At 39.4% G+C, this 13,410-nt stretch overlaps 1 protein-coding gene across 8 annotated transcripts in view; it reads left to right on the top strand.

Annotated features, from left to right (window-relative positions):
- PPFIBP2 (PPFIA binding protein 2) overlaps positions 1–12,867 on the top strand; it is a 157,087-nt gene extending 144,220 nt beyond the window's left edge. For 7 of the 8 annotated variants that reach the window (XM_048484010.1, XM_048484012.1, XM_048484013.1 and 4 more), the window contains 8 exons: positions 304–415; positions 870–958; positions 1,589–1,711; positions 2,876–3,001; positions 5,742–5,930; positions 7,323–7,502; positions 11,127–11,192; positions 11,972–12,867. In XM_048484010.1, coding sequence (XP_048339967.1) covers positions 304–415; positions 870–958; positions 1,589–1,711; positions 2,876–3,001; positions 5,742–5,930; positions 7,323–7,502; positions 11,127–11,192; positions 11,972–12,043 — 957 coding nt within the window. In that variant the 3' untranslated portion in view covers positions 12,044–12,867. The remainder of the gene's footprint in view (positions 1–303; positions 416–869; positions 959–1,588; positions 1,712–2,875; positions 3,002–5,741; positions 5,931–7,322; positions 7,503–11,126; positions 11,193–11,971) is intronic. The other variant, XM_048484011.1, reaches the window with a different exon arrangement.
- Positions 12,868–13,410: the final 543 nt, after the last annotated feature.

Below are 13,410 nucleotides of genomic sequence, written 5' to 3'. Positions count from 1 at the left end.
TGGACCAGTCATGCACTCTCAGCCTAACCTACAGTATAAAATGGAGAAGAGGAGAATTATGTAAGTTTCTTTGGGTTTTAGTTAGCGTAAAAGGTGGGATATAAATGAAGTAAAACAAAAATGGAAAATAAACTATTCTTCCCTGCGGTCTAATCATTCATCACCATTTTCAGAAACTCCCAGTACCAAATACAGCAGCTAGTTCAAATAACATAGTTTCTTTGGGTAAACTAATCTCTAAAAGATCTGAGTTCTCTGTTTGTACAATCTGTTTTGTCATGGTCGTTCACTGTCCTTTCATAGGAGCTCGGCATAAAGCAACCTCTGCACAGGAAGAAATTGGTTTTGGCTGTTAAAGCTATCAACACAAAACAAGACGATAAATCTGCACAGCTTGATCATCTTTGGGTGACACGTAAGTGCTAAAAATTATACAAAGGTCACAGATGTGGGCAGTCTTTGTTGCTCACTAGATTTTGAGGGAGCTTATTTCATCTTAGCTGGGGAGGGGGGCGGGTGAGCCAGGAAGGGAGTGTCTGAATTGTAATGGGGGCACCAAGAAGAAGTGATTCCAAGTTAGTTTGGTTTCCTGCTTTGCCAACAAGTTGCTGTCCCTACAGTAGGTGCAAGTTCAGTAGCATTGCTTTAATTTTGTAGCACCTCTGAACATGATGGAAGCTGTTTCTTGGCTTCATCTTTAAATGACTGCTAATAGCAAAAGTCTTTAATTGAAAATAATGATTGACGATAGATGAGCTTGTGAGGAGGCCAAAGGACACTAAGAATGTATAAAAGATGGCATTTATTAGCTCATATATAACAGGCAAAAATATTTATATTTTTATTTATTGTTGGTGCTAATTTTGTAGGGTGGCTTGATGACATAGGTCTACCTCAATACAAAGACCAGTTTCATGAATCAAGAGTAGATGGCAGAATGCTGCAATATCTGACGGTGGTAAGATGGTTTGATCTGTGATGATATGTTTCATACTTTCACAGCCTTTCTTTCACACCAACGGTGGGTGAAGTATATAAACCAACTTGACACAGGAATTCTTTTGTCCTTATAATTTTTTATGTAGACGTTGTCTTTTTCCTTTGTATTCTTAATTTGTTCTTTTATAACTTTCAAAAACAATTTAAAACATAACAAAAGTAATTGTCCTTTTGGTGGCTCTGCAAAAAATTGTGGATTTGCCATCTTTCTCAAGTAATTTTCAGAGATCAGAAAGCAATCTGTTCATAACAGTTTGAGTCATATAGCCCCATAGTGAAGACAACTGAGGAGAATAGCGAACGGGAAAAGATGTCAGCCAAGAAGTCAGGATCAGCAGCAGCCAGTGTTGGAGTGAGTGATAGTAGGAAGCACAGAGGAGAAAGAGGAGAAAGATGATTTTCTGATCATCATTCTCCTTTAGTTCCTCAAACAGAGGAAAGCCTTTTCCCCAGATTTCCATTTGCTTTATTTAGATGTACAGTGGGTTGTTCCCCAGAATCATAAGGTTCAATCTGCTCTCATGAGTTTCAAAGGAGACTGTCTTTGACAATGTATGCGGTGCAATTGGTTCCTTGGTTTATTTTGCAGAATGACCTCCTGTTCCTCAAAGTCACCAGCCAACTGCATCATCTCAGTATAAAGTGTGCCATTCATGTGTTGCATGTGAATAGTTTCAACCCTCACTGTCTACGGAGGCGGCCAGCAGATGAGGTGAAAAAAATCAGTTCTGTGACCAGTAGTTTCCGAAAAGCAGTGCTTCCTTATCTCCCAAGACAGAAAGCAGTAGAGAAGAATATTAAAGCTCTGCCTTTTTTGTTTTCTTCCTGGGATGTGTGTGTGGGTGAAAACTATCTTATACCTTCTTCACCCCTCTGCTTCTCTGTGCTCATGTGCAGACCAGTGTGCACAGGGAGCAGCTTGTGAAATCAAGAATAAGCAGTCTTTTGCAGATGAATAGTTCTACTAGCAGACTGGAGCCCTACCCTGCTAGATCTAATTTCAGTCCAGTGGCACCTTGAAGACCAATAGCATTTAAGCATAGACTTTCAGCAGTGAGAGTTCACTTCCTCAGACATATGAAGTTTTCATCTGTTACGCAAACAGATTTACATTCAAAGATGCAGAGGGATGGAGGGTATTACCAAAAAAAAGTCCAGTTGTCAAATTCATACATAATAGATGAGTAAGATTGCCAACTCTGGGTTAGAAAATAGCTGGAGTTTTGGGAATCAGAGCCTGGAAAGGAAGGGGGCTCAGCAGGTATAATGCCACTGAGTCCACCTGCCAAAGTTACGAATTTAATTAGGGGACTTATCTCTGGCATCTGAAGATCAATGGTAATACTAGTAGATCTCCAGGCCCCACTTGGAGCTTGACCACCCTATGAGGACCACTCCACAGTTTTATTAGAGGGCTTGATGCAGATAGTTCAAAGTGGTCCTTGGTCACCCTGAACGTAGTGATTATTCTTTGGATTTGATATTGTTTTAAAATAGCTTTTTCCCACTTCAACATTGTCTGCAGCAGTACTTCAGCCCAATAGCGTGTTATGAGTCTGAGGAACGTTAAAAAAAGTTTTAAAAAGGACTTTAAAAAAGGTTGTCCTGGAAGTTCTTAAGGTGCCATTGGTCACCTGTTTTATGTTGTTGAGAAGAGAAGACTCACTTTTGTACTAAGATGAAAGAGGGCTTGTGCTGTTGAAGCAGAAAAGGTGATTGAGCAGAAAATGCTTCTTATGTTTTTGTGAGTGATTGATTAACTGATGAATGAATTTAAGAGCAGCAGCAAAAAGACATATAGAAGTAGTAACTAAGCTTGTCAGGCACTAATGTCATTTGCATATGTTTATATTTATGTATCTTTTTCCATCAACAGAATAACATTTCACCATCTGAAGTAGTTCAGTGGTCCAATCACAGAGTGATGGAGTGGCTCAGATCAGTAGATCTGGCAGAATATGCACCCAACCTTCGAGGAAGTGGAGTTCATGGTGGCCTCATTGTAAGAAAAAAGATCTTGAGTTTTGCTTCTTTCTTTTTGATAAATATAAAAATTCAAAGATGTCTTCCAAAGCATATTACAGAACTCCCCACTATATTTCATTTCTGTGAACTGAAGAAAAGGGAACTATATTTGCTGTGATAGGAAGTGTGTTTATTGATTAGCTTTCAACTCTCTTATGAAAAATAAATTTGACCATGTATAAATTAAATGTTATATACAACCATGTCTAAAGTCTTTGGCATTTTAAAATATGGGTTTGTGTAACTGAAATTTGAGGGCGGAAATTACTTTTAAATCCGTTATTGATAAAGCGTCAACACATACTCAGAGAATGCATGCAATACCAGGAAGCTGCCACAGAGAACAAATTTCTTTCAACATGGAACATCCTTTCCAAAATTGCAAATGTCAGGTTGCTTAAATTGAAGGTGATCTATTGTTAACAATTTATTTTAAAATGGATATTTTTTACAGGAGTTCACACACATTTTTTTTTATTATTCTTAGCTTTCTCTTTGTTAAATACGCAGAAAGTATTATTTGCCAAGTTAATTTCTAGGAGACTTCACACAGCATCATTAGTCATGTGACTTCATGGTCAAAGTGTCAACATTGACATTCCAGAGACACTTGTCAACTGAACTGATGCTAATTGAGATTTGTCCCAGATTATCTGTTCTTGTTTCCAAACTGAAATGCATTCAAAATTCTACCTTAGTTTTACTTTTTTATTTTGTAGAGTTCTGTACATACACTCTTTTCAATATCTTTCACTTTTTTCTCTTCCATTCTTGTGTATCACTGATGCATGTGTATGCATCATTTAATTCTGTAACAATTGAATCCAGATTATTGTACATACAGTTGTATTAAGATTATTTTTATGTGGAGTACACATGTGCATGTTAGTAATAAACTGTAGTGTTGAAGGCTTTCATGGCTGGAATTAACTGACTATTGGTGGCACAGCACCAAGGGGGTGGGGATGCATGACACACTGGGCATGTGCCAGTGCAGGGATGTGACAGGAGCGCAGGGTGTACTCGTGCCCCGGGTGCAGTTCCCCCTTGGTACAGCTCTGGTTTTGTGGGCTGTGTGGCCATGGCCTGGTAGTTTCAGTTTCTAATATTTCACCTCTGAAGATGCCAATCATAGATCTGGGTGAAATGTTAGGAGCCAAAACTATCAGGCTATGACCACACAGCCCAAAAACTCACAACAGCCAACACCTTGTAGAATAAGCACGTTGATATTATGTTGGTGATCACATCAGGATTACTTTTCTGCAATATTCCACACCTTTTTAGTGTGAATGGATAATATAGAAGTATTTTAATGTATTTTAAAAATATTTTCCCAATCAAAGTGGATTTTGTGAGCAGTAGGAACATGGTGCGGTTATAACACATGCTGTCTTTCATGTGTATTGATATGTATGAGCTCTTTAACTTGGGTTTAAGGCACTCATCTAGAACCAATTTGGGGAAATTAAGCTCAGTGTCAAGGGAAAGCCTCCTCCCACTTCCACAGTCTTGCTAGCTTGGAAAGTTGACACACTCTCCAGTTAAAGGGGAATAGAACATGTGATTTAGGGATATTTACCAAAATAGTGGACAAGCAACGTTTATTGTACCTCTATAGTCTACCAGTGACCCTGAAACAGGCCTTTTCCAAAGCAAGGAAAGTGTAGAATTTATTGAAGAAAATACAGGAGTATAGGTACTGAAAAGGTACTCAGGCATAAGAATAGTTCAAACATTGTGTTTTCATATGGACATGCATATGAATAGTTATGTGAGCAGCTGAGTGGGAATTCTGCATCAGGGAAGTCAAGGGGACTTAAAGAAGTGGAAAGTCAAGTTTTAAAGTTATATCTGTTGATGGGGGTCTGACTGGAAGCACCCTTGGATAATCTGGACAAGTGTTTTGTGTCCATTGTGAGATGGCTGCATCAGAGCAGGCTGAAGTTAAATTTCTTGAAGACAGGTCCTGTGGCTGGGTCAGGTGGGAAAGCACTAGTTGCTGAGATTGGATGGGGTGACATTGGCACCTTCACCTGCAGTCCAGAGCCTGGATGTGAATTTGGATGCCTCATTATCTATGGAGGTCCAGGTCACACAGAAAGCCAAATTGACTCTTTAGCATCTTCACTAGGTAAGACAGCTAGTTCTTTACTTGTCCCACCTCCACCTAGCCACAATGATCCTTGCAAAAGCCACCTCCAGACTGGATTACTGTAATTTGCTCTACTCTGGGCTTCCCTTGAAGTCTCTGCAGAAATTACACCTGACCCAGAATACAGTGGTGAGAGTGCTTACAGGGACCCCAGTAAAATAGCACATATCCACAGTTGCTTTGCCAGCTACACTAGTTGCCACATATCCCCAGTGCTTCGCCAACTGCATTTGCTGCATGTTGAGTTCCATATCAGGTCCAATGTGTTGGTGCTGACCTTTAAAGCCCTGAGAGGTCTTATCTGTAGGACCACATGTCCCAATACCACCACTGCAGGACCTTCTGTTACTTCAGAAGTAACCTGCTAGAAATTCCCGGCCTGAAGAATATTATAATGGTGAAAATGTGTAAGGAGGAGTCTGCAATACTGTGAATCATAATGGGCGTTGTATTGAAATATTAAAACATACAAGTAACTTAATACTGCCTTTGCATGCTTAATCACTTAGTGACCATGTATCATGTATAAAGTAGAATGCATATGGCTGTGTTTGCTCTCCAGATCCTTGAGCCTCGTTTCAATAGTGAGACTCTGGCAATGCTTCTCAACATTCCTCCTCAAAAAACGCTGCTAAGACGCCATTTAGCCACTAACTTCAATGTGCTAATTGGACCAGAGGCACAACAGGAGAAACAGGAAATAATGGAATCTACTGCTTACACACCTCTGACTACCACTGCTAAAGTTCGGGTAAGCGATGTGGCAATTCTGGAATTGTTCTAAAATGCTGTTGATTTCTTGGCCCATGGTTTAAAAAACCAGTCCTAAAAGGAATTGGTTGTTCATCTTGTAAGAAATGTACCCATTGGTAGAAATTTTGAAATGTGCACATTAAACTATTATGGATTGAATCCATACTAAATTTTGCACTAACAAAGGGAGATTTATTATTTTTGCCAGCTCGTCCTTCCTGTAGAAGACCCCTGATGTGCTTATTAGACCATTCCTCAGGGTTCCCTGTCCCCCTAAAGTATCATTTCTGAGAGATCTCAGGATGCAGCAGCAAGGGGAGAGGCAGGAACGTTCTATTCTGTTGATGGAAATGTCTTCTGTTACCAAAAAAAAAAGCCTGGATTCAACTCTAAATCTGATTTATCAGTTTTATTTATTCATTAGTTAAACTTTTATCCTACCCTTTCTTGACCAGGATCACCTCAGGGTGGCCAACAACCCAAAATTATTTTTGTAAAAAAATCAAAAGTTCACATACGTTAAAACTAACAATAGCCCCATAGCACTCTAGTATTATCTAATTCGCCACCCAGTGACTAAGGAAGGAAGAGCCTCAGTCTTCTCCCAGTAGGAAAACAGTGTTCAACCTGGGGAAAATGGACCCAATGATATGGTAGGGGAAATCCAGCACAGAACAAATAAACAGAATACCTGGCTACTCTAAAAGTCATCATGGGTTTCTGAAAAAAAAGTCATGCCAGACTAATGTTATCTCCTTTTTTGATAGAGTGGCAAGCTTGGTAGTTGAAGGGAATGCTGTGAATGTAGCTTACCTTGATTTCAGTAAGGCCTTTGATGAGGTTCCCCCATGATCTAGTATAGGGGTAGGGAACCTGCGGGTCTCCAGATGTTCAGGAACTAATTGGCCATGCTGGTAGGGGCTGATGGGAATTGTAGTTCCTGAACATCTGGAGAGCCGCAGGTTCCCTGCCCCTGATCTAGTAAAATGTGGGCTAGACAAGGCTACTGTTAGTCTTTTTAAAAAACACAAAGATTTATTATTTTTTATCTTAACTAGGGGCATACTGGTCCCTGGGCGTATGCCATTTTGTCATGTGGGGAGGTGCCAGCTGGGTCCCCGTGCCTGGCCTCTCCCACAACGCGGCAACTCAGCCAGCGCCCGGCAGCTCCCCCCATGCCAGGGTGCCGCTCGCCTCACAGGGCATGAATTCAAGACCTTTTATCATGTTGATTGGCCTCCTCTGAATACATTCCAGCTTGACAGTAGTTCTACATATTGTGCTGATATGTCTTAATGGTTAACTTTAAAGTGTCCAAGTTTGTAATTTCCTGCATTCGTTACATACTTTTCTGACAGAGCTTACAACTTTTTTTCTTCCCTCTTCTTAGCCAAAGAAACTTGGATTTTCACATTTTGGAAACTTAAGAAAAAAGAAATTTGATGAATCTACAGATTACATTTGTCCTATGGATGGAAGTCTAAACACAACCAATGGAACTCAGAAGAGCTACAGTGCATACAAAGTACATAATGTGCTTCCTGACAAAGAATTAGAAAAACTGGATCAGGTGCGCCCAGGGGATTGATGTCATTCTCTTCTCATCTTCTTCATGCATTCCCAAGCTTTCCCAATAATCTTTTGTTACAATTCAATCTAATGCATCTGCATGGATTTAATGTTTTGGGCTGAGGCGTGAAGGATCTTAGAATGTCAGAAGGGTTGTTTCCCCTTCTGTTTCCAGCTATGTATCACCCTACACATTTTCTCAAGCCCTTTTTCAGGATACAAAAACTTTACACTAAGTTCATGACTGAAATAAAGACAGTTGAAGGACTTGACCTAACATAGATGTTCATCTGCACGGCTGCCATGGCTAAGATTCTTTGGATCTGGCCCTTTTTTTTATTTCATAGGTACAGCCCAAAGATATTTTCACTTTTTTATATGTAGTTTTACCGCAAAGAGTTGTAAAGATGCGTCTGATATTTTATTCTGAAAACAACACTTCTGGGTTGTATTTTTAATAAGACCTGCTATTTCAAGTGTGCAGCATTTTGCACCAAGCTGAATGTACATGACATGTTATGAAATGAGCTATGCCCAACCATATACCTAAAGATGAACAAAACCAATCTTACCACTGGAACAATAAAAGTAGTTCTTGGGAAGCGAAGTCCCAAGTTCTTATATAGTGCTGCTGTATTTTATTTTATTTTTTTGTAATAGAAGTAATTATACTCAAAACATTACACAGCTTGAAGAAATTCTGTAATATGCCTTCTGATAATGTGCAGAGAAACATGTGTAAAGTATTTTTTCAAAACCCTGAAAAATGGAGCAGCTGGAACTGACAAGCTTTTTGCCAGGTACTGGAGTCTGACACAACTTCTGTTGGTTCTGGTTTCAAAGCAGAAACTATATTAGAAAACGTGGGGGTGAACTGAAATGCCTAATCATGAAAAGTTTGATGCTTTTCATATGCATGATTCCTTGCATCTAACACATTTCATTTCCCTTCATCCAAGTACAAGTTATTGCACAGCCTATTTTCTGGTATTAGATCAATTATCCGCATTTAGACAACATACTAGGCATTCATAAAGTGGGTAAGGGAAAAGCATGCACACCCCAATTAGTTTTTGAAAGCATGCATTATTAGTGCAATTATCCTTGTTGTCAGCAGAAGCTTCTGCAGCCGCTTATAGTAAAATCAGTGCCCCACCTCACCCATCTTTGGCTTTTGTCCTGTTTAATTGCAAGACAAGCCGCTTTTCCCTTTAAAATGAGTGTAAGCTTCTGCAGCCAAAAATGTTAAAATAAGAGACCTTCTGGATCAGGGCAAGAATCTAGACTGCTTTTGGAAGGAGAATCCTAATCAGATGCTTTTAGGAAGCTGACAATCATGCTATAAGCCCAACAATAGTAAGGTATTCAGTCAAACCAACCTGTTCAACTGATTGAATAGAAAACAAAGTGGTGGGAAATGAAAACTGCTCCAACCTGTGAGGAAGTAGTTCTCCACTAACCACAAGATTTCTTTCTTGGAACATGCCCATGAAGCTCCTGGTAAAGAAAACTGTTGTAGTAGCAAACCACTTCAGAGGACGAAAACGTGAGCATGGGTCAAACCTCCTTTTCTGCTGGCAGACGTGCCCTTCAGCTAGCAAGGGGGCATGGCAATTTTTCCTACTTCTTTTCTCCTACTGTAAAGCCCTACATGTCACCCCAGTGCTGTTTGTGGAGGTTATTCAATCCCTAAGAGAAGCACTGCAGGAAGTGCCACTGGCTGCAGCAAGAGGTGGTGACAGAAAAGGCCCATTTCTCTGACTGGGCTCCACTCAAGCTATTTTGGAATCAAGACTTGCTTGATCTGCTGAACACCAAATGGCATCTCATGCAATACGATGAACCTATTTCATTTAGCTTAAAGCAAACTGACCTCTTGGCTGAACACTGGCCAATTAGGCACAGCACAAATAAGATGTCCTGGGGACATCTTTTTTAAAAAAAGGCACCTTCTAATTTTTTGCTCTGACAGCACAGACGAAAAAGGCATCAAAGAGGCCTTCCCCCCCCCCCCCCCAGGCCAACCATTAAAGCTCTCCTCAGCTCACGAGCTTTGCACAGCAAGATGACTTGAGTAAAACGTACTGAAGATGTCTTGGGGGGGGGGGGGGAAGCTGCGTGGAATTCCTCACCAAGACAGCTTTTTCCTGTCTTCAGGAGGTCTTATTTGTGCTGTGCCAAACTGGACATTATTTTGCATTTGCTTGAAAAAGGTACTTAAACCTGAATATCAGCATTGTTAAACTATCAGTCTCAGAACATTTGGCGCTACCTCATACAAAGAAATTTCAAAGAGAAATTACAATGTAAAATTGCTGAGAATTCACAAGTTCAGAACAATGCCCCCCCTCCTAGGGGCTAATCAGCAAGGTATGATTCTTATCTCACTACAAATGCTAATTTTCTGCCCTCAAACATTTTGCATCTGCTCTAATTAAGCTGATTACAATATACATTGTACTTTTCTATCCTTTAGAAGCATTCTTTATCACCCCTCCCATTTTCTAACTAGGATAAAAAGACTCATATACATTTCTACTCTCCGGTGTCTGATGAAGAAAGCTTTGACTCTGGAAAGCTTATATCCTAAAACTCTTGCTCTCCATGGTGCTACTGGACTCAAATCTAACTTGTTACCAATGGTTCCTTATAGGCACTGGGAACTTTTTGCACAAGCAGATGCTTGCAAAGAGCATTTACTTCACTGGAAGAAAGAGCTTTGCACATAACTTTCTGTCCTTGGAAGTCAACGAGCAAGCCCTTGTGGGAAATTTTGTGGCTTTGAACAAATGGAGTTTTGAATCAAAGACACAACTGTATATTGCTACTATTTTAAACTTTGGTCAAATACATAAGGTGAAATGGAAGAAAAGGCTGGTTTACATGTCTCGGACCTAGGTGGTGGTTTTTCTCATTCAGGTCAACTTGAATTTGTAACTGGTGATGATCTGAATAGCCCACTGCCACATTAGCAGCAAGTCAATGACAGGCTGTATAAGAAGAGCAAAATTCCAGAGTCTACCACAGACTTCACAAAATTTTCTAAACAATCTGGTTCCAGATCACAAGGATATCTTTTAGGAATTAGGAAGAATAGTGAAATGTACTGGTAACATTCCCTCAAAATCAAAGCATGTTTGACTATTAATGCAGCATGCTTGATATGTAAATTTGCATAAATTTGCATGCGTGCATAAGTAAACATTTTTGACTGCTGAAAAGGAGTTTGTTTAGTGAGCGAACCCCATTGTTTAACATCTACAGTACTCAAAATAGCATTGGGTTGGATCCAAAGTACAAACATAACTTCATCCATTAAAGGGATCTTCTCTGATGCCCCCTGCTTTCTGCTTGTTATAGTGCCCAAAATGTGCCTCTTGATGCTACAGACTACTCTTGGCAATACTGAGATGCCATGGAAGAGGCGGTAGTGGGATTGGAGAGAGAGAAGTCAGCAAAAATGGCAGATACCCTTTTTTGCATCTGGAATACTACTTAGGATCCAGCCCAATATAACTACACTTCATTTGGCTAGTCACAGAAAAATCTCTCATACATGCATGCATTAACTGAATAAGAAGTTGTAGCTGTCTTGACTTTATCTAGCTGCTGAATGATTTTACAGATGGAACATTCTGAAGGGACAGTAATGCAAATAGGGGAACTTTCTCAAGGAATAAACAACCTCACGGTATGTAGTATTTCTTTAAACACATTAGGCTCTGTTACAAGTAAACTTAGGTTATGTATATTCAAAAGAACTACTATTTTAGATTTTTCAATAAACTATGAATACATAAATAAAATACATATCTGCTTGATGCAACAAAGTTGATCTTCATGGTCTTAGAAGTGGTAGAAAATACTGACTTATGTTGTTGACTTACGGCGATACAAATCGTACCCTTAAGCAAATTTTCACTGTTTTCACACACATCACTAAACTGCTTAAATGCAATCAGTGCAACTGAGGCAAGGAAATTCTCATGCATGCAGTTGCACGGTATGATTCCTACTGCACTGCAGCGCGCATCTGATCCCACTGAACTGGCTATCCAGGACCACTAGATGTTGTGTCCTTCTAGGGTCAGATCCAGTAGCCTGCAACTATATCTTATGCAATGCTATTTAGATGATGACTGAACAGTGGGAAAGAGGTGAAGCAGGGAGGCCTAAAGACCAGCTATGCTTCCACTTCCCTGCCAGCTGTACAGCTTGTCCAGTTCAATCTCACATCACATTTTAAAGCCAAAAACCTGGTGCACACTCTATGCAGAGAAGCTAACACTTTTTAGATTAAACTTTGTTCTAACACAAATACTTGTGTACAAACTGTTGCTGCTGTTTCTAGTTACTTATATATAAAATGCATTTGATTTAGGCTGTTAATTTATGGGCCTATAGTAGATTTCATTGCTTAAACTACTGAGCCTAGTATAGCTTAATTTATATGTATATTTTTGCTTCCAGACTATGCTCAGCCAAGACCAGATGCTGAATAATGATAGATTTTTAACACCAACTTTTGATGAGTGGAGATGAAGATTCCATGTGACCAACATCACCCTAATACCTTGACTGATTTTTAGAGAAATGGGTGGTACAGGCTGGGTGCTATATTTAAGAATTTGCCATTGAAATTTAGAGATTTAAATGCTTTTTCTCATGTACCATGTAAGGATTAAAACAAACACTCCACAGTCTAGGTAATTTAACACTTGCTTCAAAGAATCTATGCAACACTTCTAGAAAAGGTGGGGAAATTAGGGTGTGTGTGTATTAATCATAGAAAGACATTTAGTTGTCAGTGATTCATTTTCTATATTTTGTACTCCTGAAAACTTGGCTATCATACAGACATTACTTTTCTAAGGCATAATTTCTTCGTGAGTGATTTTCTTTCAAATATGCCTTAAGGCTCATGGTATAAAAACAGCTAATACCTAGGATTAGTTATTTAACAGAAGTGATAAAACTGCAATTAGTAATTAGAACTCCAAACAGCAGAAGTAGTAATTCCCAGCCTGCACTTTGTATCTGCAATAACAGAACCTCTACCTATGGAAGACAACTAGATATGCAGGCTGTCTTCAGGACTAGGTGTGCTACAATATATATTTTTCATCAGGACTTCAAGTACTCCAGCCTTATTCAAGAGAGAAAGGGCAACTGTTAAACCATATGCCTGATGCCACCCTTGAGAATCACATTTGCAGTTCTTTTATGCTGAAACGATAATGGGACACCAGCATCATATTTTAGTTTCATTTTACAATTCAGCTCAGGTTTCTTACTGCCGAAAGATTTTGCTCTAAAAAGACATTCCAAACATCCTCTGTTATTTCAATAAAAATGCCAGTCTGGTGCTCCTGTGCCAAATTCAATCCAATTATGAGACTAGCGAAGGCCAGGCTGTCAAATGGATTGTTGGATGCTTGTACTAGAGGAATACTCTAGCAGCTTTCAGTCCCTTCTAGTACATTTATATTGTAATGCCATTCTGGATGTAGCATGCTATCGTTAAAAGCATGTAAAATTTTGCTATGTGTCATTTTTCTAGAGAACCTCAAGCATGCATTGCAATGCTCCATCATAGATGTCCTGTGTGAGACAGACTTATGAGAATGTTGTCAGTTGGCTAGAAAGCAAAATGACCTAGCAGAGCATTCGAGCACAACTGTCACTGGTGGCCCTCAAAGTAGCTATGAGGAATTGTGCTTTGTTTGCATTGATAGGAATAATTTAAATCTAAATAGGTTGTATTAGCTAAGGTTTGCATGGAAAAAGTAGTTCGAATATATGTATATTTGTGTTCTTGTGTTCAATATTGGGTGGTTAGTTTAAGAATATTCTAACAAGTATTTAAATTTGAAAATACTGTCAGTTTGTTCAATGTATGTCTAGCTAAT

Source organism: Sphaerodactylus townsendi, linkage group LG02 (genome assembly GCF_021028975.2).
Source record: "Sphaerodactylus townsendi isolate TG3544 linkage group LG02, MPM_Stown_v2.3, whole genome shotgun sequence".
Lineage (NCBI taxonomy): Eukaryota > Metazoa > Chordata > Lepidosauria > Squamata > Sphaerodactylidae > Sphaerodactylus > Sphaerodactylus townsendi.
The sequence above is the reverse complement of the archived record's forward strand: the minus strand, read 5'-3'. Positions and strand labels throughout refer to the sequence as shown.